The sequence below is a fragment of the Miniopterus natalensis genome, chromosome 11, assembly GCF_054644295.1.
Source record: "Miniopterus natalensis isolate mMinNat1 chromosome 11, mMinNat1.hap1, whole genome shotgun sequence".
Taxonomy (NCBI): Eukaryota; Metazoa; Chordata; class Mammalia; order Chiroptera; family Miniopteridae; genus Miniopterus; species Miniopterus natalensis.
Genome location: NC_142091.1, coordinates 18,710,775 through 18,735,902, shown reverse-complemented (window position 1 = coordinate 18,735,902; position 25,128 = coordinate 18,710,775). Strand labels below are relative to the sequence as shown.

Sequence of the window (25,128 nt, the reverse complement as noted above, 5' to 3'; positions counted from 1 at the left end):
AGTATCAAGTCCTATTGATTCTACTTCCAAAACATGATTCAAATTTGTAATTTTTCTTTACAATTTTTTCTAAGCTGTATTACTTCTCACCATTAATACTTTCTGAGGTATCCTTCCAACTCTTCTTGGTTTTTCCACTTAGCAGCCAGAATTATTATTATTTTAAATATGTTTTTATTGATTAGAGAGACAGGAGGGGAGAGGGGGAGAGAGATAGAAACATCAATCCGCTGCCTCCTGCACTCCCCCCACTGGGGGAGCCCACAACCCGGGCATGTGCCCTGACCCAGAATCTAACTGGTTACTTCTCAGTGCACTGCACCACTCAACCAACTGAGCCAGAATTATTTTTTTAATATGTAAATTTTATTATTTTATTGCTCTCCTTAAAACCTATCAAGTGGCTTTGTATTGTATTTGGGGAAAAATATGCAAATTTCTTACCATGGTCCAGAAGGAAAGATTTGGCTGTCTGTTCAACCTCGCTGGCCTGTGCCCACTTTGCTGGCACTAGACTTCTGTACGGTCTTCACGTTCATCGCGCTTTCTCACCGTAGGCCTGAGCTGTTACTCTTACTGCAAGCAATAGACCACCTTGCCATGCAGCCCTAGCTGCTACCAGTGCTCGGTTCTTGCCAAGTGCCTATCTTAGCCAACAATTGCATCATTCTTCCATCTTTAAATTTTTCCCATCCTCTCTTTATTTTCCAGTTTTCTACTTCTCTTCAGATAATTTCTCCTCTAACTTCCCTCTCTATCTGCCTCCCTTTTAGTCTCTCTCTCTTTATTTTAGTTACAATTCAAAGTAAGAGCATAGGTTATGGAGTTACAGACTTGAATTTGAGCCCTGACTCTAGAATTTCCTAGCTATGTGACCTTGGGTAAATTACTTTAACCCCCAAAAAGCAACTGTTTCCTCAGCTGCAGAATGGGAATGGTAATTATGCTTATCTTTGTTGTGAGGATTAAATGAAATAGTATATGTTCAGAAGTGTTTAACACAATGCTTGGCACATAGCCTATCAATAAATATTTGTGAAATTCTTGAAATAGTAAATAACAGCAATGTATTGTTTCATATAATTTACATACTATACTTATGGGGAAAGTATGCTTAATTTTCTCATTTTACAAAATAGGACAGTGGATTTCAATGGTAATTAACTTGGTAAGGAATTACACCTAAAAAGCATAGAGGTTGGAAATGGTTAGGCCCACCTTTCTCGAAAGCCTTTGCCCCTAATTTTTCTGACATTTGTCCTCACATTAATGGGCCAGTTAATCCCAATGGATACTTGAAGAATAGTGATAATCATGCACCTTTATCGAGAAAAGAAAAACTATATTTTAAAAATGAAATTAGATTTTATTTTTATTAAATGATATAGTCACATAGTATAAGTTAAAAAGCTATGAAAAGGTTTGCAATTAAAATTTAGACTCCCCCCTTCTATCCTCCTGCCATCCTGTATCTATTCCCAGGGCATCAACTTTTCACCATTTTTTGCACCCACTTAATATCTAGTTTTAAAATATTATGTGTGTTCATTATATCAATATACATATTTTTAAGCAGTTTTTTGTTATATATGTATATTTATTGATTTCAGAGAGAGGAAGGGAGAAGGAGAGATGGAAACACCAATGATGAGAGTCATTGATTGGCTGCCTCCTGCACGCCCCCTACTGGGGATCAAGCCTGAAACCCAGACATGTGCCCCTCCTGGTTCATAGGTCAATGCTCAACCACTGAACCATACCGGCCAGGCTTTTTAATCAGTTTTGTATTGTTGGGTGAGCATGCACATTCTTTTCAGTCTTTGCTATTACAAAATACTTGCCTATACTTACCTCTTTTGGTGCTTATTTATGGTGGCTAATTTCTAAATGTGGAATGTTTGGGTCAAAAGATAAATTATTTTAAAAAATTCATAAATATTACCAAAATGCTCTTCATAGAGATTATAGCAGTTCAATTTCATGTACACAAAAAAATCAAAAAGGTCACTTTTTTTAACACTCTAAATTTGATCTCATGAAAATCATATAATTGGAGGTAAAAGCAGACAAAATGGAGAATACCATTAATTGCTAGAGACCATGTCATATGAATATACACTTCTACAAACTCTCTATTTTACCTGTTTTTCTCATTTCGTTTTTCTTTTTCTTTTTTTTTCTTAAATAACTTTCAGAAGTCAGATCTCTTTCTTATATATACCAAGTATGTTTCTGTCCATCACACATATTACAGTTTGTGGTTGTACAAGTATATGAGTGATTGTATCCATCCCACTCTTCCCCTTTTCCCCCACATTTGACCGAAAGCTACATGAGGGTCAGGGATTATTTATGGTTTGTTCATTCTTTTATTCCCAGAACCTGACATATACTGTTAATTTTATGCAATAAAAATATTCATTGTATGAATATTTTTATTGTGTAAAACTAATTAGTTGATGGGAGCCCCATAGAAATTATTTTTGTTTCATATATTTTCTACAAAATGTAGATCTCTATGAACTTTTTATTCAAGCTTTGTAGCTATTAGCTATAAGCTTATATTTTATTTAGTTTCAATATGAATGCTTTGTGGGTCAAATGTACAGAAAATAATGCTTTATGCCTTGGAGTCTTTAAAATTTTTTTAGGTATTCTTTCTGTTTTCAGGTTGGTGGAGAAAGTCCACAATTCTGAATTACAAAATTATGCAAACTATCTCAATATGTTACTCAGTATGTAGACTCAGAATTTACTATGCCAATTTGTCTCTCTCTTTGACTCTATTGCCACATACTTCAGTGATAACTTTTATGGCATTATTAAGTTTTTTGCATGCTATGGAGGTAAATGCATTTCTTTTAAAATATTACTGTTACTTTTGATTTATTGTTTATTTTTATTAAAAGTTCTCAGGTTTGTTTTTTTGTAACATGTATTGAACATTGTTTTTAAGATTGGCAGGGCAGTGACACACAATGTACCTTTGAACACTGCTTATCTTTCTTTAATATTTTTAAAATTTGTTTTGATAGGGTTGGACCAAATTTTATGAGTTTTCTTTGTCAGATCTTCGTGCTGGGTACAACATTATTGACAGGCTCTTTGATGGTAGGTTCTACTGATGAAAGTTTTTATCTCTGTTAATGAAAAAAATTTTTAAGGTCATATTAACAACATGGTTTCTTCTCAAGTGACTTAACTTCCTTTCATAACTTTTGCTTTTTGCCTTTATTTTGCGATTTATGTCCTGACCACCATGCTTGTGTTCTCTGAGAGTTTGTATTTCTTGTGGCCATCGTTTTTGATATAACTCATAAGATTTCTTACTGCTCTATAGCCCTTAGGAAGCAAAAAGCTAGAAAGACCTTGTCTGTATGTTGTGGGCTTCCGAAGTTTCAGACTTCCAACAGAATTGTTCAGTTCTCTCAAGGGAACTGTTAAAATCAGCAGTATGGTAGACTAAGGTCAGTAACAAGGGTCTGTTGGATCATAATTGTATGATTAAGCAGGTATTGGGAATCAAGGTACAAATTTGAACTAGAGCAGCATACAAAACCATGTAATCTGATCCCCCCAGGCCACCAGCTCTCTTGCCTTCTGAAGGCAGAAGCAGTCCCTTGTGCAGGGCCAAGGCAAGGGGGCACTAGAGTTTAGACAATGACGGATTAGAAAAGAGAATTCATTGATAGGAATCTCAAGCTTAAAAATGTCCAGAACATAACTCTTGATTCCCGTCTGCCTCCATCCCACCCTACAACCCTGTTAAACCACTATTCCCTAAGTCTGCTCATTTTAGTAAATGGCACCATGTTTCATGTGGTTGTTCAAATTCAAAGCCTATGAGTCACCATGGATCCTTTTATTTTTCTCAGTCTCGAACATCCAGTGCTTTTGAAATTTCTGTTCCTTTCATGTCCATATCACATCATGGTTCTGATACTTCCCACTTCATCAAGCAATTGCTATTAGTTAGTGCCAAACAGTATTCTGAGTTCTTTATTTAAAAAAATTTTTAGTTGTACATCAGAAAAGTATACAAAAATGTGCAATTCAATAAATTTTCATAAATTGAACCTATTTAACTAGCACCAAATCGATAAACAGTGTTACCCACATTCCAAAAGCCCCTGTTCCTTTCCTCACATGAGTCAGCATTTCCCCATGCTGCGCCGTGGAACCACTTTCCTGATTTCCATGAGCGGCTGTTTTTAATTTGACACGCGATTTTCTGGAGGATATGTACTAATACTTTACCTTGCACAGAAACTTGATAATTTTCCAAAATGCTTTTGAGCATTTATTCGATTTTTATATTACCACTGTGAGGCAGATGTTATTAGTGCCCTTTTAAGGTGAGGAAACCGGAGCACAGAGTGAATGATTTGTTCATCCTTGAATTTCAGGGTTGATGGATTAATAGCATCACGTGACTTTTACATCTATCACCCCATTGAATTATGAATAAGAGGCAAATGCTTTAAAACAATGTTAAATCTCATGGTAAAAATCTAACTGTATGATCTTAAGATTACAAATTTTCCTGATATTGAGACCTCTACATAGGTAGAATTAAATGCAAAAAAGCAAAAAAGTTCCAATTATAGGGGGCACTTGGTGTAGAGATTATGTAGCTGTGAGACCTCAGCAAGTTTCTTAACCTTTAAGCCTGAGTTTCCTGATCTGCAAAATAAGAATAATAGTAGGCACTATTTCAGTGGATTCTATTTGTGAGAATTTTAAATGAGAAATGCTACATAAAACATTTATTTTTAGTATATTTAACATATTAGTAAGCTATCAGTAATTATTCACTTATTACTATCGCTATTTATAATTTATGTTCTGTTTATTTTCTTTTATCGTAAACAAAATAAAACTTGTCTTGAGAACAATGGCTGTAAGAAGAAAATTAAAAATTCTATAAAATATTTTCAGTGATGGCTGTTTGTATTTTTAAGCTGAAAGGTATATTAATGTTTCTGTATGTCCTGGTGACTTGCCTATGAATGAATGACATATGCATTACTAGTATATTATTTACTGAACACCAGGTCTAGAAAGTTGGCAAGTCCTGGCGAAGTCCCTGGTTGTAGCTACTTAGCCACTGTTGATAGTAAGACGTGGGTGAAAACGCTTTTAATTAGTCACCTGCCCTGTAGGGGCCCTAGTTCTGCATCAGGCAGCCTAAATCACCTGTGCCTCAAGGCATATAGTAACATTGCCATCAGTTTTTGTGATTATCTCTGAATTTTATAACATTTTTAATGATATAGAACTAAACTAGTAACGCTAGCAGTGATGTTAACTAGCTAGTTTAAATATAATTGTGCTTCCTATATTTACTGCAGACATGAGATATAATCCTTACATTTTAACATTACCACTGAACTGTGATTAAGAGGATATCTCTGTTGCAAAATGGAAGCTTATAGAAAAGTCCCATGTGGTTTTTTTATACATTACTTTCTATTACAATAGAAGATGGATGGTTGACTATAAAAATCATGGCTTTGAGGAGACTATGATCTGTGAAGGTGTTAGTAGTTTCCCTATTAATCAGGTTATTATATGAACTGAGTTCATCATTGTATAAAATTATGTTTTGAATATGTTCTTCAGAGGAATTTCCAATTTAAGGAGGCAGTGTTGGGTGGCAGATGAGAATATGGCTCTGGTTTCAAAGTAACTCATTTCAGTCCAGATCCGTGGGATTGTGGGATTTTCTGATTTTGGTGACTCAGCCTCCCTGTGCCTCAATTTCTCCATCTATATAATTGGACAGTATTAATAATTGTTTGTTATGAGGTTTAAGCGAGTTTATACATGTAAAACACTTAGGAATTTTACTTAATTAAATGATCTTAATAAATATTAGCCATTGTGTGATTATTTAATATTATTAATAATGAGCATTTATGAATGGACATTATATTGATTTTAATGAGCATTTAAAGAAATTATTTAGCTGAATTAAATATATATATATATACCCTATGTATGTATAATTGGAGCCTGGAATCTAGTTGATATTTTAGAATATTTTTATAATATTTCTAATATCTTAGAAATGAAACTAATAAAAGTGTTTATTTTTAATTATAGGTACCAAAGATGTACAATGGGAATTTGTACATGGTCTCCTTGAAAATGCTATTTATGGAGGACGTATAGATAACTATTTTGACCTTAGAGTTCTTCAGTCATACCTGAAACAGTTCTTTAATTCTTCAATAATTGATGTATTAAACCAAAGGAACAAGACAAGCATTTTTCCATATTCCTTATCTCTGCCCAAATCCTGCAGCATCTTGGTATGTAAGATTAATAATTTTCAACATATTACCAGATGTATACTCATGTCATTTCTTATGTTATCAAATATATGTTGTTTCTTTTCAAATGCACAGTCATTATCATTCACAAATATGGATGATTATTTGTTATGCCAATATGCAGCCAGCGTCTCTAAACTCTGGTTAGGTGTCCTGTTTGCTTTTGGATACTTGTTGAAGGTTGACCGATGAAAATAGGATATAGTGTGTAGTTCAATCTTGAAGGGAGTAGCCAAGGAAAATTTTAAAAATGTAGGACTGTTGTGAAGGTCTGCAATGGCAGAATATGCTGCTTCCTAGTGAGCGTAAGAGTGCTCTGGCATATTTAATAATATGAGAAAAATAAAAATGTTTAACAAATGTCTATCTTCACTTACTGGCTTATAAATTTGAAGCAGTTCTAAAAATATAGGAGGGATTCACTTTATCTGACTTTCATAGCAGCATTTTTGTTTATGTAAATTTATTTTAACCAGCTGTGTTTTTTTGCTTTGAGTCATCCTATAAAAGTCTCCTAGAATATAGTGCTTTTCAGAAAGTAGTACTAGATATAACCAAAATGCTTCAATGCTAGTTTATTTTACCATAAACCTATATTTGTATAAATGCCCAAATATTTTTATTACAGAGTATTAAAATTTCATATTCTTCATGAATTACAAATATACACACACACACTTGTATAGTATTGTGCCTTTTTCTTTCATGCAAATATTTTTCAAGAAAATTCCTCTGTTTCAATAACATAATTGTCAAAAATAAAAGCTTGAAAACCAATATTATATATATTACTCATATCTTCTATGTTATGTTACTAAGTATCCCATCTGTTTTGATTTTTAGTATCTTTCATTTATTTATTTATTTATTTATTCAATAATATACTTTGTGCAATTTGCTCAGTGGTAGCCTTGGTCCAGACATGGAGGCTCCTGTGATGCGTCTATGGAGTTCACTTTCCAGTGGAAGAACCTTAGAGTGAACGAGCAAACAGATATTTCACAGTTGTTTGTTTATTTCAGAAAGTGTACCCTGGGAAACCTCCCATCTCTGTTGTTTGAGGTTTAAATTGAAAAATAAAATTCATACAGAAAAATACACATCATAAATGTGCATTGCAATGAATTTTCATACATTGAACACATAAGCATAACCAGCACTGGGATCAAGAAACAGAACATTATCAACTCCCCAGAATTCCTCCATATGTTTCGTTTTAAAAACCTAGATGAGTTTTGTCTGTTTTTGTGCTGCATGTAAATAGTATCATTTGTTATATATTCTTTTGTGTCCAAGTGAGGGCAGATCAGCCTGGACATGTAGCTGTTATTTAGGAAACATGTCAGAGCATAGTCCTGAGTAGAGAGAAGACTTCAGCCAGTCTAGATGAGAAAATTTCACAGCCATTTTGAAATGAACAAAGTATAGAAACACAAGAAAGTAATAGTTTTAAATTTATAGGATGATTTATGAGGATGAATGTTTAACCTTCTGTCTAATTGAGGTAGATAGAGGGAGGAATCCAAAACCTTCCCAGGAAGACAGGAACACATGTGCACCCCCCCCCTCCAAACACATACACATGTCTAAATGCATACATATATACAAGCTTACACTCACCTACACATACATATATATTTATACATGCATATGTTGTGATTGAAAACCTTGTGGAAGTTTACAGATGTTGAACTATAGGAAAGGAAAAATTTTGGAGAACAGCATAGCATGTCTTCCCAAAATTTGACATATTTTGGCCCTGGGCTTCCTGGAATCCGATTGTTTCCTTGGAAATACTCCAGGAGCAGTTGCTAAGGATACGAAAAGATGATGGTGTGAAGGAGAAGATGCGTACCTTTACCAAGAACAGTTTAGATGCATATGCAATACCTGCTTTAAAATACTTGTCTCTTCATGAAAATAAAACAGTTTCCATCTTTGGGCCAAACTGAATAAATCCTGTTGGCCTATACTTAGTTGCTGTTCAGGTGCATGCTTGGCAAATCATGTCTTTGTAGTGCTAACAGTAATTTTTGGGATTAAATGATAGGATTATCAATGCAGTTCCTCACACTTCCTCAGCTAACTGAAGACAAACTGGGATTGCTTTATGATAAAGTGATTTACAAAGCAGTGCTTGTACACCAGAGTGTTTGTGCATAGGTTTCTGGAGTTTCTATAAAAAAAGATTGTTGGAATATATATTTTGATGTTTTCATGAAAACATCTAAGAATATCTTACACATACTAGGCGTAGACACTCAGATATGTTTGTTTTAATCAATTCAGGGTCCCTTTGAATGTGGGAAGTTAGGATAAGAAAATATAGTATCAAATAATTTAAGTATGAGGAAGTAGTACAGTAATAAAGAATATTTCTTGTAGATAACTGATTATACAGACTGAAAATGAGATTTAGAAATGTAACATATTAATAACTAATAATTTAATACTTCACAATATCCCTTTTTTCTGATTTCAATAGTTGTAAGTTCAATCTTTTCTGAAAAATTGTTTTTTTACTTTTTTATATTTAGGACTATCGTGCTGTCATTGAAAAACTCCCCGAGGATGACAGACCTAGCTTCTTTGGTCTGCCTGCCAACATTGCTCGCTCATCTCAGCGCATGATCAGTTCTCAGGTAATCTAAGCAAAGATTAACTTTTAGAAAAAATGTTGCTACTGAGCCTAAAAGAAATAACATTAAATTTTATTAAGTACTACAGACCCCACTAGCTTTTATTTTAAAACTTTATTTTATTTAACACAATATATTTCAGTCTTCCCTTAAATACATTTTAAATGAGCCAAATAGTTCTATCTTAATACATTTGTTAAAATTAGTATATCATTGAACACTATCAATTACATCCAAAATATGTTTGTTTTACTCCTGTGGTTTATTAAGATTACTTTAAATGTAATTTATGCAATTAAATATTGTCACTAAATTTAATATTTTCATACCAAATACCAGATACATATAATTTGCATTGTGCATTAGTTTATAAAAGATAAAGATTTAATAGTTCATGCGATTTTATTCATGATTGAATGTTATAAAATTGGGGGAAGTATGGATTTTTCAGTTATTGAGACATAGAAAAATGTTAGCCATGAACACTGTATATTCCATCTTCTATTGAAACCAAATAATTAAGAAGAACTAACGTTAATTGACCAGTTACTGTGTGTGTGGAGATATTTTAAGTGTTTACATTCAGAAACTAGTCTTTGTAAACTCTGTGAGGTAAGATCTATTCTTTTTCCCCCCTCTTAACATGAAAAAACTGAAATGCGGGTAATTAAGTTAGTTGCTCAAGATCATAGAGCCAGGAAGAGACGGAAATAGAATTTAAATTCAGGCCGAGTAAAGGCATGGCCTCCACACCTTGTGCCACAGCTGCCCCTCGGCGTGAATGAAGTGCTGAGGTGAACGCACCACATTTTGCACAGTTACATAGGGGCCATCGGGTGGGCAGTATATTCTGAAAGCTCTTGGCAGTTTCCTTTTGGTAATTTACTGGTATTCTGGTTAGATTATGATATTTTATTTAGTTGTACAGTTTTGCATTTATTGCTATTGTAGCCGATGTTTTGTTATAATGTTTCCTTTTATATTGTTCATTACATAATTTTAATGTTCACGCGCACATCTTTGTAAAAAATGTTTGCTTATATAAATATATGCTCATTTATATAATATATAAGTAAGTATTAATGCTCTCTGAAACAAGTAAGATCTTAGCAACTTCTCTTTATGTCTGTGCCAGCTGAAGAAGCACTCTCCTTTTCTATTTCTTATGCAAAGTGTTGTCAGTCATGAAAGAATATCAAGTCCTATATGTCCTTAAATTTCGTAAACTATATGATTGCACGCTAGTAATTTCCCTTCATGATTTTTAGCTGGCCTGAAGTAATTATTTTTCAATACCCCCGCCAATAACATATATAAGATTTATATATATACATTTGTGTGTTTGTGTGTGTGTGTTAGTGATTTCAAAACAATGCTTAAGCAAAAAAGATGAAAAGAATTAAAATGTTATTAAAAGAACAAAAGGTTATTTCATAGGTTCCATTAAAGTGTTTACTTTGGGAACCTTGACAATAGAAGTTCAAATTTTTTCTTTCAAGCCCTGTTTTTAACATAACCTGGCTTCCACAACTTCTTATCTTAGTATCATTCAACTACTGAGAAAATCTGAGTTAGCTCCACTTGTATCACACATCTACTGAAGGGAAAAGAGTAACATAGGATGACTAAGCCTTAGAGACTTTAGGGAAGGGTACAGGATGAAGAAAACAGGATGCTCAGCATCTTCATCTTATTGAGAGGCCTCACAGCCACCTATATACAAGCTTCTTTTGCTTCTGGACCATGTATGGGATCAGAGGTTTCATAGCAAACTAGGCAGACAAACATTCCACACTGAAATCTGTAGTTTCTAAGGGAGTAGTTCCATGAAAGACAGACTCCAATGCCATTTTCCCTGACCATCCTGAGACAACCCAGGCTTTATATTTACTTTTTACTCACTCAAGTTAGTATACCAAATAATTCCCCCAAAGTTACTTTAATATGATCTAATATCTACTTTTTTCTTGCCTTAGTATTTAAAGTTTTGTAAATATTTACTGGATGAAAAGAGGATTCCATATTCTTCCTGAAGTTTTTGGTGATACATATTTTCTTAATATTTGTATTTTAACTGTCAGCTTATTTTACTATTTATTTACTTAATTACATAAGTGTTTCTAATTGTCATTTTTGTACTTGAGCAGCTTTCACAATCCATCAGTTATTGCAACATTCTTTCATAATTATAAACGAATATATAGTCGAACTTATAAAATTTCTATATTTAGAGTATATTTAAAGATTGTCACTCTAAGTCACACTTGGAGCTGCTTTTAGAATGACTGCCCTTATTCAAAAGTGGGTATTCAGCTACTAAGATGTTTGAATGATACTGAGTAGATTTAAACAACATTGTGGATCATGTACAAGCTCAGGGATGTGAGAATTGATGTTGAAGCTGGCATTTGATGATTTGGCATTTTAAAGGCCAAGTCTTATGCCAAAGTTGAATAGCCAGTTTTGTATGAATATGAAGGTTGAAGTGAACTGACTGCATCCATACCAGGCAGAAGCCACAAATGGGATTTACTAGGAGTGTTAGTGATACTTGTGTGAAGGTGCAATGAGTCAGCAGCTACCAAATGTTTTTCTTTTTTTTGTAATCTCTGCAATATACATTCCATATAGTGTTCTCATCCACATCCAATCAGCTATTACACTATTTATTTTTCCTTCAACTCTTCCATCATAATAAAATGTATGGAAGATATTGCATTAATCAAAATGTGAAAGTCAAAAGAAAGAGAATATGTGTTTTATTTTTGAAAGGAAGAGATCAATTGATATACTAATTTGAGGTACCATGGAAATATATTTATTGGAGGTGTCCGTGTAATACCTAGTTAGAAGTGTCTAGTAGGAATTTGCACTAAGTAAATGGAGGAGAGAATTCAGATACAGATTTAATTTGAAAGGGATTTGACAAACAGCAGCCATGGGTATCAGGAATTATTAGGGAACATTGTTGGGCAGGAAGAGAAGATGCCTGGAAATAGAACCCTGAGAAATATCTACATTTAATGTATTTTTGGAGCTGGGAAGTCTTTGAAATAATTTTAGGAAGAGTAAACTGTAGTTAGAAAATAAGACAATCCAACAGGCTTTAGAGAGTTTCAAGGCAATGGGTGGGGTGGCAGTCATTTTTACAGAGTAGAGGAGGGCTACGTGCTTAAGATTTATTTGAGTTGACACTAAGTCATAGGACTTGACCAATTTTTCAGGACTTTTCCAGAGCCTCTTTTGTAGAATGTTGGAAAGTGGAAATCAAATTGCAGTAGTTTGGGGCAGGGAAACTGGGTAAAAAGGTGGTACAAATGAATATTGGTCATTAATTTAGGAAGTTTGACAATGACCAAAACCTATGTCTCCACCAAAAGCTTAGAGGAAAAGATGTTAAACTAATGGGAACACAAGTTTCGGGGAGAAATTCTTATTGTTGATGTTGGAAGACAGTCAAGTATATATATATATTTTTTTCCTATGTTCTGTTAAAGAATTGTGTTACTCATGGTAGAGAATGTATTTTTTGCACCAATATCTGTTTGCTGATTTACCCTAGTACGTTCCCCTGAGTATTGCTATAGCTTTAAAGACATATTTTACATTTAAAGCAACTATAAATATAGTTGTTTTAATTGATTTGTAAACAAAATGCTTTAAAAATGTTTTTATTAGCTTTTTTGGTAAAGGCTTTTCAAAATTCCTTTGTTTACCTCATTTCTGGAACTGCTCTTGCCACCACTTTTAGCTCCTTTAAATATTTTGTTCAGTATCCAGTCCAAAGCTTACCCTCTCCATGAAGTATTTGCATTGGTCTTCTGGTATATTTCACTGTTAGTGTATGTTAAACTATTCAACATTCACTGCCTCCAATGTAACTAGACATTGGAAGAGCATTTGGAATGTAGAGATGAATAAAAATAGTTCCTGTTCTAAGGAATTCAGTCTACTGGGGAAAAGATGTATGAAAAAGTACCTATGATATATAAGGGGTAAAATAGAAGCATATAACCTAGATATTTAATTGTATATCCTGCGAATCTGTATCTCTATGTATGTACTTGTCATTTTTGCTAAAGAAAAAAATATGAAGTAGAAGATAATTTTTAATGTTTCTGCAGAATTTTTCTCTTTCAGAGATTTTATTATGAGAAACACTTAATGTTTTTAAATTTTATTATAATTGACATAGAATGTTATATTAATTTTACAAATGTGTATTTTAATGTATTTTATAGATAGGGGAGCCTGGCAGATAAATAAGTTAATAAAATATTTGAAAATTTAAGAAAATCTCCTAAAGGATCGGCATTAAAATAAATATGTTCCAGTTAAATCAACTGCCTGTGAAATATTATTTAGCCTATATATTCAGAGATCCTTCAGAGTACTGAAATTGCTTTACAGCTTGATTAAAAGGGTCTTTATAGGCAAATAAAATTTTGTGCAAAAGTAATTTAAGTTGGTATTTCATGAAAGATATACCAGTTCTTCAGTATTATTCAAAAATACTACCAGGGCCCTGGCCAGTATGGCTCAGTTGGTTGGAGTGTCATTTCCCACACCAAAAGGTTGTGGGTTTGATTCCTGGTCAGGGCACATACCTAGGTTGTAGGTTCGATCCCAGTCAGAGCAAGTATGGGAGCCAACCAATCGATGTTTCTCTCTCTCTTCCCCTCTCTCTAAAAAAATCAATAAACATATCCCCATGTGCAAAAGTAATTTAAAAAGAAATACTATCATGATTCTATGGTAAATGGTCATTAAAAGACTAAGTAGAATTTGTATTCATTATTGATCTGAATACCGTGGTCCCTGGATATCTTAAACTCATAATGGTATCTGCCTACCTAGAATATTTTAAATGTAACAGCTCCACTGGCATTGGTGCTGGTCAGGATCAGGGAGTTGCTGGAACGGTTGATTCACTTTGTGAAGAACGAAGTAATCACTGAAAACAAAGTATAGGTATAAAGCAAGTGAATATGACCATATGAAGGATGAAGAAATCTCAGAATATTTGTGAAGATTAGGGATTTAAAATTCCAGCTAGAATTTGGATATTAGCTATGTAAAATCAATAAGGAACTCAAAGCTTTAAGGGTATTTGTGAAACCTAAAAGCCAAAGTGAAAGTCAAAGAAGAAACAAGGTTATCTACTTGATTATTTTGAAAGCTGCTGTGTTCAATAACAGCATGTACTTATCTGCACCAGTAGCACCCAGCTTTGACCTGTATATTACGTTTCTTTATAGAATCATTTCATTCACTATCTTGGCAGTAGATCTATGAACTGTAAACTAACCAAGTAATTCTATGTTTTTATTTCTCTTTCCCAGATTTGTCCCCATGTTATTGTAAAAGCAGTACCTTCAGATCTTAGCTTTTCTTTCCCCTTTTAAATTTAGCAGGTAACTCACAATCACAGATGTAAATTATTTAAAGTAATCATCAAACTGACACATTGTCTTTCTAGCTAAGTTGAACCCTAGAAAATATCTCTCAGGGTGGTAGTGTTGGCCACTTACATGAGAACTATCTGAGAAGTTTATTTTAAAAGGTAGCTTCCTAAATTCCTTTGGAATCTGTATTTTGGTAACTCACAGGCTCTCTAAACTTTGAAAGCATCTGTGTTCGGATTATGAGGAACTGCAGAGAAATCCTCATTTTGGTGTTCTGGCTGACATGAAATCTGCATATCAGATTCTTTTTTACAATCTGGTCAAAACAAAGTCACATTTCTTACTTGACAACAGGCACAGAATTAATAACAAAGAAAAGCACTGTTAGCTGCTAAGGTATCTTACAGCTGGAACAGACTTTAGAAATAACTATTCAAAACTTTGATTAGAGAGGATTTGGATTCCTGTTGTCCTGTACTGGGAAGCAGAAGGCCCTGCAAACCAGGTCTCCCAAATTATTAAATCCCCTCCCCCCATAGAAAGTTGTCCCCGAGAATTCAGTTTCTGAAGAATTTTTTTTCAAATGACTGTTTTAAATCTAGGTAGGCATTTCCTGAATTTGGTAACTGCAAGCTTTGCTCTTCCACTTAAAACCAAACAAAAACAATGAGAAGTGTTTTCTTTGTACTCAATTTGTGATTTGGTTCCGTGGATAAGAAAAAATGTCATATCATTGAATATGATATTTAAGACTTGACATTTCAATAATTTCAAGTTATAATTTATGGAATGAATGAACTCGGAGATATGGTAAATAGTCTTCAACAAACCCACTCCCTTGCTTTCTTTAGGAATCAGCCTCTAGAGCAGTCTGAGGTAATTGCTATAAAATTCTGGTGTAGTACTTCTTACTTTTGTGCATCTAGTCAGTAACCTGCATGATTCAGAAAAAAACCTGAAGTTATTTGAATCCATATTTATACAAGCCCTTAAGCCTTTCCATAGAGTTTAGATATAGTCAAACAAAGCTTATCCGCTGCACAAAGACTTCCATATTCCTAGGCCAGCTCACCTCGATCCAAGAACTGAGGTTTTCTGACTAAAGGATGGACATATTCTATAGACAGTGATAGCAACAGTCATTTCCTCATCACTTTCCATCTAACTCAGAAAAACATCCATCACAGAGGCTTTCAAGCACCTGTGCTCAGGCCTTGCCCTCTTTGCTTTAGTCTCCTACTCTTTCTGGCTCGCTCTGGGCCAGCACACCGGCCACACTTGCCTTAAGCTTCTGCCTGACAGCCTTGGGATGTTCTGTTTCCGTTGCCTGGAGCATCCATCTCCTAGATTTCTGCAGGGCTTATTTACTCCCTTCAGGTCTCTACATGTCACTTTGCTAAAGAAATAGCAGGTCGTTTCTTGACCCCTTACATAAAATAGCAACTGCCCTCAACACTTAGTATTGCTTATTCCCCTTAACCTGCTTTGTGTTCCTTCATAAGATTTATGTACATATGACTTAGGTTTCTGTAGGTCCTGTATATATGATTCTTTAATTCTGAGTACTTTCTTTTCAAAATATAGCCTTTGATACATATAGAAGACTATACATGTAACATTAATATATAAAGAAAACATTGAAAGCATGATGATGTAATGAGACCCATGAGCCAGTAACAACCCAAGAGCTAGGATATTACCCACAACTCGTATCAACAACTATGTGACTCTCCATGATGTCATCCCCCTGGCTTTCTGAGGAGGGAGCCACCATTTGACTGTTTTGTTTATAACATTTTTATAGTTTTATACTTTTAGAAATAGTTGTATTGCGTGCATGCTTTCACACACACACACACACACACACACACACGTGCCTAAAATATGGTGTTTAATTTTGCTTATTTTTGAAGTTTATAAACGATGTGTTGCATGTGGTGTTCTAGGACTTGTTTATTTCACTCCACATCATTTTTCTAAGATTTATTTATGTTACTGGTTTAGCTGTAGTTTCATTTATTATTATTCCTGTATAGTATTTCATTTTGTAAATATAACATAATTTGTTTGTTTTTTTGGGGGTATTACAAACAGCACTAGTATGAACATCATGTACATCTTTCCTGGTATGTCTGTGCATGAGTTTCTCTAGGGTATATTTTGAAGAATAGAATTGTTGTATCAGATTGTTATTAGTGGTTATATTAATTTACTTACTCACCAGAACTGTATAATATCTACAACCTTTTATTATAACCAGTTCTTGGTATTTTTGGATGCCTTCATATTTGCCAGTCTAGTGGGTTAAAATGTTAATCTCATTGTCTTAATTTGCATTTTAATTACTAAGATTGAACATCCTTTGATATATTTATTGGCCATCCCTGCTTTTTTAAGTGGAGGGACAGCAATGAAACAGATGTGGTTGAAGCACAATGGACAGACAGTGGTGGGATGAGGCCAGGAGGCTGAGGAAGTAAAGGGGACTTGTAACACTGAGCCGTGCGAGTGAGCCATGGTAATAACTAGATCACTCTGGTGGCTTATGGCTTGTAGAGAATTGACAACTGAAGCAAAGATGAGTTAGAAAACAATTTCAGTAGACTAATACTATTGCTCAAAAAAAAAAAAAAAAGCAGGTTTTGGGAGGCAGTTGTTATTTATCAAATTCCTTGTTAGCTTTAATCTGTAAAAAGTCATTTTATAACAGTAACAGATTTTATTTTTCTATAAAAGCTACCTATTTTTTAAGCACTAGCTACATATTCTTTTTTTTTTCTAAACATGCTTTGACATTCCAGAACTTTTCCATGAACTCCATAGCAGTTGAAAAGCGAAATTCTTAAAATATGTTTTATTTATTCTTAAAATGTAATGATGTTTATTTATTGTCAAAGATTTGAGGATTAATTCCTAGGGTCATAATTTTAGTAACATTGCACTGAATGGCTTTCATCAACTCAGCAGATGTGGTTACTCATGCTCAGCACCTGCAGCTATCCTCATGCAAGTGGTTTTTCATCAGTTGTTAGAGAAGTCACAAATTCCTAGCAAAATCATTTTTTGAAATCAAGCAGCTTAAGAGGCTCTTTTTTCTGAGATATTCCTCTGTTTGAATATATTAACTCATATTTCAAGAACATATTTTTAACTACAACTTTGCGAATAGCACCATCAACAGAAAGAGGTAATATATATATCATGTACTTGTATACACAGTGTATTAAATTAGGAATTCTAACTATAGGCAAATCTACATTTGAATAGTTGTCACATTTTCAGTTCTAAGACCATTTAGACAAAAGCAAATGGATTGGAAAACATTATCAGCCTGTTGAATTTTGTAACATACACAATGACTTTATATTTATTACTTTTAAATATAAGCTTAAGTTTTTACTTCTGTGGGTTATCATTTAGTAAGAAATTAAAATATCTCTAAGTTTGAAAAATGCTAGTTAGAGGGAAAGAGTGAAGCAACTCTCCTACTGTTCTCTTGTGAATTATACTTCATGGTAATAACAGAAGAGCTTATGAAAGTTCTTGTTTTTCATTGAACTTTTCAATTACTGTTTGCATTCAGTATATTTTGGAATAGTTTCAGTTGAATATCATAGTGGTTAGATAATCACATACTTTACAAATTGGTCCCCCTGATATTTCCAGTACCCCCTGGACCACACATAGTCATACAATATTATGGACTATATTTCCTGTGCTGTACTTTACACCCCATGACTGTTCTGTAACTGCCAATCTGTACTTCCTAATCCCTTTACCTTTTACACTCAGACCCCCAACCCCCTCCCCTCTGGCAACCGTCAGTCTGTTCTTTGTATCTATGAGTCTGTTTCTGTTTTATTTATTTATTTTCTGTATATTCCACATATAAGTAAAATCATGGTACTTCTATTTCTCTAACTGACTTATTTCACTTAACATAATACCCTCTAGATCCACCTATGCTGTCGCAAATGGTAAGATTTTTTTTATGGCCAAGTAATATTCTATTGTATATCTGTACCACCATTTTTTATCTGCTCATCTACCGATGGGCACTTGGGTTGCTTCCATAGCTTGTCTATTGTAAATAATGCTGCAATGAACATAGGGGTGCACATATTTTTTTTAATAGTGTTTTGGGTTTCTTTGGATAAATACCCAGAAGTGGGATCACTGGGTCATAGGGCAGTTCCTTTTTTTAATTTTTTGAAGAAACTCCATACTGTTTTCCATAGTGGCTGCACCAACCTGCATTCCCATCAACAGTGCACAAGTTCTTCCTTTTACCACATCTCCGCCAGCACTTGTCATTTGATGATTTGTTGATGGTGCCATTCTGACAGGTGTGAGGTGATATCTCATTGTTTTTTGTTTTTTAAATTTATCTTTATTGTTGAAAGAATTACAGATATCCCTTTTTTCCCCCATTGACTCCTTCTACCCTGTACCCTCCCCCCACCCCAGGCCTTCACCACGCTATTGTGTCCATGGGTTATGCATTTATGCATATAAATTCTTTGGTTAACCTCCCCACCACCCCACCACCCTCGCCTTCCCTCTGAGATTCCTCAGCCTGTTCCATGCTTCTGTGTCACTGGATCTATTTTGTTCATCATTGTGGTTTTAATTTGCATTTCTCTGACAGTGACACTGAGCATCTTTTCATATGCCTGTTGGCCATCTCCATGTCCTCTTTGGAGAGGTGTCTATTCAGGTCATCTGCCTATTTTTTAATGGGATTGTCTGGTTTTTTTGTTGTTGAGTTGTATGAGTTCTTCATAAATTTTAACCCCTTATCAGATGTATCATTGGCAAATATGTTCTTTTATTCAGTAGATTGTCTTTTTGTTTTGTTAGTGGTTTCCTTTGCTGTGCAAAAACTTCTGAATTTGATGTAGTCCCATTTGTTTATTTTTTATTTTGTTTCCCTTGCCCAACAAGAAAAATGCTGCTAAGAGAACTGTTAGAGATTTTATTGTTTGTGCTTTCTTCTAAGAGTTTTATGGTTTCAAACCTTACATTTAAGTCTTTAACCCATTTTGAGTTTATTCTTGTTTGTGGTGTAAGAAGTTGGTCTAGTTTCATTTTTTTGCGTGTATCTGTCCAATTTTCCCAACACCATTTATTGAATAAACTGTCTTTACCCCATTGTATGTTTTTGCCTCCTTTGTCATATATTAACAGACTGTAAAGGAGTGGGTTTATTTCTGTGCTCTATTCTGTTCCATTGATCCATGTGTCTGTTTTTATGATAGTGCCGTGCTGTGTTGATTACTGTAGCCTTGTAGTACAGTTGATATCAGGTAGTGTGCTACCTTCAGTTTTGTTCTTTCCAAGATTGCCGTGACTATTTAGTCTTTTATGGTTCCATATACATTTTTGGATTATCTGTTCTGTGAAATACCATTGGTATTTAGATGGTAATTGTGTTGCATCTATAGATTGGTTGGGTAGTATGGGTGTTTTAATGATGTCCATTCTTGGTGGGGGGGGGCATGAACACCATGGCAGGTTTTGAAAATGACACCTAGTTCATGTTTCAGTCCTCCTCGCAGTCCGAGCACAGGCATGACAGGCACCGTTCAAGCCTGTGATAAGGACTGAGTGACTCAGAGAGGTGGCTTCCTGCCTCTCTGGGAGGCAGTAGCACCTGAAACAAGGTTTAGTACCTGGGCGGCACCCAGAGCCAAGACCAAGGGTGACAGTGAGAAACCCATAGCCTCTCTGTGCAGCAGCCATATCAACACTTGTTTACCTTTTCCCACCAGAATAACCAGTGTTTTTATTGGCCTAAAGCCCCTTTCCTCATTATTCTGTGAACTAACGTTGTTTTAATACTTTTTTTCAGTTTTTACAGCTTTATTGAGTTTAATTTCCATTCAGTAGGTTGCACATAGAGTGTATGAGTTGATAAGGTTTCACACACACACACACACACACACACACACACACACACACACACTCATGCACACACACACACACACACACACACACTCCTGTGAGACATCAACACGTCAGATGGCGAACATTTCCATTACCACCCAAAAGTTTTCTCTAACACTTTGTAATCCCTTTTTTCTGTCTTCCCTCATTTATCCCAAGCAATTACTGATTTCTTTTTTGTCAGTGTAGATTAGTTGCCAATTATGTAAAAGGATTATACAGTTAAGTACTCTTTTCTGTCTGGAGTCATAATTTATACAAGATTAGCCATGTTGTGTGTACTAGCAGTTTATTCCTTCTTATTGCTCATTAGTAGCCCATTGTATGGATGCACCAGAGTTTGTCTTTCATTCACTCATTGAGAGATATTTACATTGTTTCCAGTATGAAGCTACTAAAATTAAGCTGCTATATACATTTGAAAATTTTGTGCCTTCGTATGAGCGTATGCCTTTATTGCTCTTGGGCACATACTTAGGAGTAGAAGGGATGAATCATATGACAGGTACATGTTTAGTTTTTTTTAATTTAACTGTCCTGTTCTTTTTAACTGTGGCACATAATAAATATTTTTTAAATAAATAGGTAGAAATATTAGGAGACATGAAGTCTCATATATGTGTGTTTATGGGTTTGTATATATAATATGATGTGTTTATTCTGTGTTTGTCTTATTTATACTTTCATAAATAACAAAAGTATAATTTTACTCTCAGCAAGTAGGATTATTAGAGCCACTAATTATACAAAGTGCAACAAAGCATCATAATTACATATTCTCATGGCAGAGCTGAATCCATACATTTTATATAATTTAGTAATTAATTTCAGGTCTAAGTTACTTAGTATTGACCAGAATTATATATAAAATATTAATATATATGATTTATAATGAAGTGTTCAGCCTATTACTGCAAACAATATATTCACTAGTATATTGAAGCTGGTATATTCACTAGTCTTAAATTTAAACATCCTTTGATGAGAAAGTTTATTCTTAATTTGCTTACATTAAAATTATACAAGCTAGGGGGTCTCCTGAGATTTATTTTCAGGCTTTTAGTATGTTGCCTTGGAAAGATGATGATGTCAGCCCTGGCCACTGTTGGTCAGTGGTCAGAGCACTGGCCCATGCACTGGGTTGCAGGTTCGATCTCCTGCCCTGGTGGGTGGGGCAGGTGCTAGAGGCAACCAATTAATGTGTCTCTCACATCCATGTTTCTCTCTCCCTTCTGCCCTCCCTTCCACTGCCTCTAAAAAAAAAAAGGAAAAAATACCCTTGGGTGAAGATTAACAAAACAAAACAAAAAAAGATGATGTCAGTGCTTAACGTGGTGAGTGAAATCTCATCTCACAATCAATAGAAGTTACCATTTGATCTTGTGTGTGCCTGGCACAGATTTCTTTATTGAAAGACATGAAAGACATAGAGAAAGGGTTTTTCCCTCCTTTATACATCATATATTAACATTAGAAATATAAGCCATCTATAAGCCAAAAAAAGAGTGTTCACCAGAAACTGACCATACTGGCACCTAGATCTTATTGACTTCCTACCTGCAGGACTGTGACAAAATAAATTTTTGTTTTTTAACCATCCAGGCTGTGGCATTTTTTATGGCAGCCCAAGAAGACTAATACAACTTAATAAATAGTATCTGCAAAACATAGCAAATATTATAATCAATAATAAAATGTTAGAAAGCATTCTTTTTAAAATCAGAGCAAGATAAGAATGTCAACTGTCACTGCTTTTATTCAACATTGCAGAAAAGGATCTAGTTATGTCAGGAAGACGAGAAAAGACAATTAGATGTATAAGGATTGGAAAGGAAAAAAGCTAAACTGTCATTTTTCTAATATAGTAGTCCCCCTTTATCTGTAGGGGATACATTTCAAGACCTCAGTGGATACCTACTGAACCCCACATTATATATATGTATGTATATACATATATGTATAATATTGGTACACATATATAATGTTTCCTATACATAAATGCTTATGGTAAAGTTTAATTTATAAGGCACAGTAAGAGAATAACAACAATAACTAATAATAAAATAAAACAATTATAATCATACTCACCAGTAATTCTTATATTTTTCAGGACAAAACTAACCCTGAATCTGTGTAACCATCCCTAACTTGCAGTAGTGGCATGTGTCATTAGCAAAGTTTTGGTCAACAAGGGACCACATGTACTGTGGTGTTTCTATAAGATTATATTGGAGCTGAAAAATTTCTATTGCCTAGTGACATTGTAGCCATCGTGGCACAACACATCACTCCATGTTTGTGGTGGTTGATGTGGTATAAACAAACCTACTGTGCTGCCAGGCTTATAAAAGTATAGCACATACAGTGCATCATGTTTGATGATGATAATAAATGACTTTGTTACTGGTTTATTTATTTGCTATACTGTACTTTTATACTCTCATTTTAGAGTGTATTCTTCCTACTTATAAAATTTCCCTGTGAGACAGTGCGCCAGGTGATGCCGGCGCAGCCTCCTGCATCTCGTGCTGCGGCATCTCTTGGTGGCCGCAGGTGCTCTGGTGCGTGCAGCCGGGGGAGTAGCCGGGTGAGACTCCGTCCGCGGGCGCGCCCCTGGAGCGCCGTCGGTGCCCTGGAGGTCTGGGCGAGCGCGGCGATGCTCCCACGGCGACACATGGCCCACGGCGCTCCTCGGAGCCTGTGCCTGTTGCTAAGCAGTGTGCACGACAGTACTGAAGGGAGTATTTTTAATTGGTTTAAAACATGAGTAATGGAAAGACATTTTATCTGTGCTTTGCAAAAGAGAGAAATATGTAAGATTTTGTAGAAACAAAGGGTGGTCAGTCCATGGTTATGAGTTATAGCCCTGCCCTCATCATAAAAATACTTATATCATTTGTTTGAACTCCTTTTTATACTGTCTGTTCATTGAAGATCACAATATATTATGACACTGTTATTAAGAAAAGCAGCCTCACATGTTATTTTTCTAATGCAGAAAGCATGACCTTTTTGGGCTGGCAAACATTTTATTCTTATAATAGTTTTAACATCACATATAAAAAATATTTGAACCTCTTTTTCTTCAGACAGCTCTTTGCATTCTTATTTGTTTTCTGTCGTATTTGACAAATTTAAAACACAAATAAGTGATAGGAAATGTTACCAGAGTTAAAATAGCACTTCTGACTACCAACTGGTGATGTTTGTGGTCTAGCAAAGCTGATAAATTAGGTGCTGTTGTAGGTTCAGCTAGAGCAAATGAAAATAATTTATCAGAAAAACAAAGAAAATGAAACACTGAATCACCACAGTTTTCAAGATTAGGGAATCAATCAAACCTCTAGAAGTGACGAGTTTAGCAGCATGATTGTGGATTTTAACAATTAAGCAGTGCATTCATTCTGAAGGATTTATGGCCCTTATTTTATTACAAACTTTAGTAATACAAGAACCCAACAAAATATGAAATATAGTCCAATCTGTTAAAAAGGAAAAACAACTAACATCTCTCAAAAAGTAAAAAAAAGTAGTCAACATGCTGAAAATGCTGATGTTTAAAATACTAGTTTAGGGAAACATGCCTTTTTTTAAAATTTATTTTGTTTATGTTAGATATGCAATGAGACAGCACAATTTTAATATTCAGTTGACATATTTATGAAGAACAATCAGTGGGTACCTCACTGATTTTTATACACATACTCCAGTATCTATAATACAATATTTAGTATACTTGGTAATATTCTGGGTCATTCTTAGCAAATGTTTAAGAAGGTTTATTAATGTTATTGAAACAGAAGTCATTAAAAAAAGAAAAGAAAATGTGAGTGAATTGATTTTGATTAAAAATATGGATAACAAAGGAAGTCACAGAAGTGAAAGCCCTAACTAGGGAATACTTTGTTTACCTTGCCTTGTTTTAACTAATTGATCTATACTCTTTCATCTGAGTCTTAAGTATACGGGAAACATTAAGATGACAACACCAACTTAATATAGAGCCTTAAAACTTAGTTTTTGATGATTTTTACCAACCAGTAATTATTGAAAATTGTTCTATTATTTTATACAGTTTGCTATAATATTTACTATGTTTCTTGTCATTTCATCTTTTCAAAAAAACTATAATTTATCAGTATTTTGAAAGTATGAAATTTAAACCAGTCAAACTGAAACATATTTTGGATTTCAGAAGTGAGCAAATAGGAACATTGAGAGGTTATTAATAATGAATAATTCGAGCTTTCTAGCTAAAGAAGCAACTTTTCAAATAAGAGCCATTATAATACATCATTTTGTTTTTAATTAAATTTATTGGGGTGACATTAGTTAATCAAATAATATAGGTTTCCAGTGTCCAATTCTATGATACATCATCTGTATATTGCCTTGGGTATCCACCACCCAAAGTCAGATACTCTTCCGTCTCCATGTACTTGACCCCCTGACCCCTGACCACCCTACCCCCCACCCCTCTTCCCTCTGGTAACCACCATACTGTTGTCTGTTTTTGTTTGTTTGTTTTTACTTGTTTATTGTTGCTTTCAGCTTTGTATCCCACATATGAGTGCATCATATGGTTCTTGACTTTTTCTGTCTGACTTGTTTTGCTTAGCATGATATTCTCTCCAGAGCCATCCATTTTATCGCAAATGGCAGTATTTCATCTTTTCTTACGGCTGAGTAGTATTCCATTGTATATATGTACCACTGTATATTTTTTATCCAGTCCTCTATCAAAGGATACTTTGGTTGTTTTCATGTCTTGGTCACCATGAATGCTTCAGTGAGCATAGGGGT

General features: G+C 34.5%; 1 protein-coding gene across 6 annotated transcripts in view; it reads left to right on the top strand.

Moving 5' to 3' along the window:
* Positions 1-25,128, top strand: part of DYNC2H1 (dynein cytoplasmic 2 heavy chain 1) — a 244,128-nt gene that overhangs the window by 164,231 nt on the left and 54,769 nt on the right. For all 6 annotated transcript variants that reach the window (XM_087821570.1, XM_087821571.1, XM_016206739.2 and 3 more), the window contains 3 exons: positions 3,036-3,111; positions 6,106-6,314; positions 8,873-8,977. In XM_087821570.1, the coding sequence (XP_087677696.1) occupies positions 3,036-3,111; positions 6,106-6,314; positions 8,873-8,977 (390 nt within the window). The remainder of the gene's footprint in view (positions 1-3,035; positions 3,112-6,105; positions 6,315-8,872; positions 8,978-25,128) is intronic.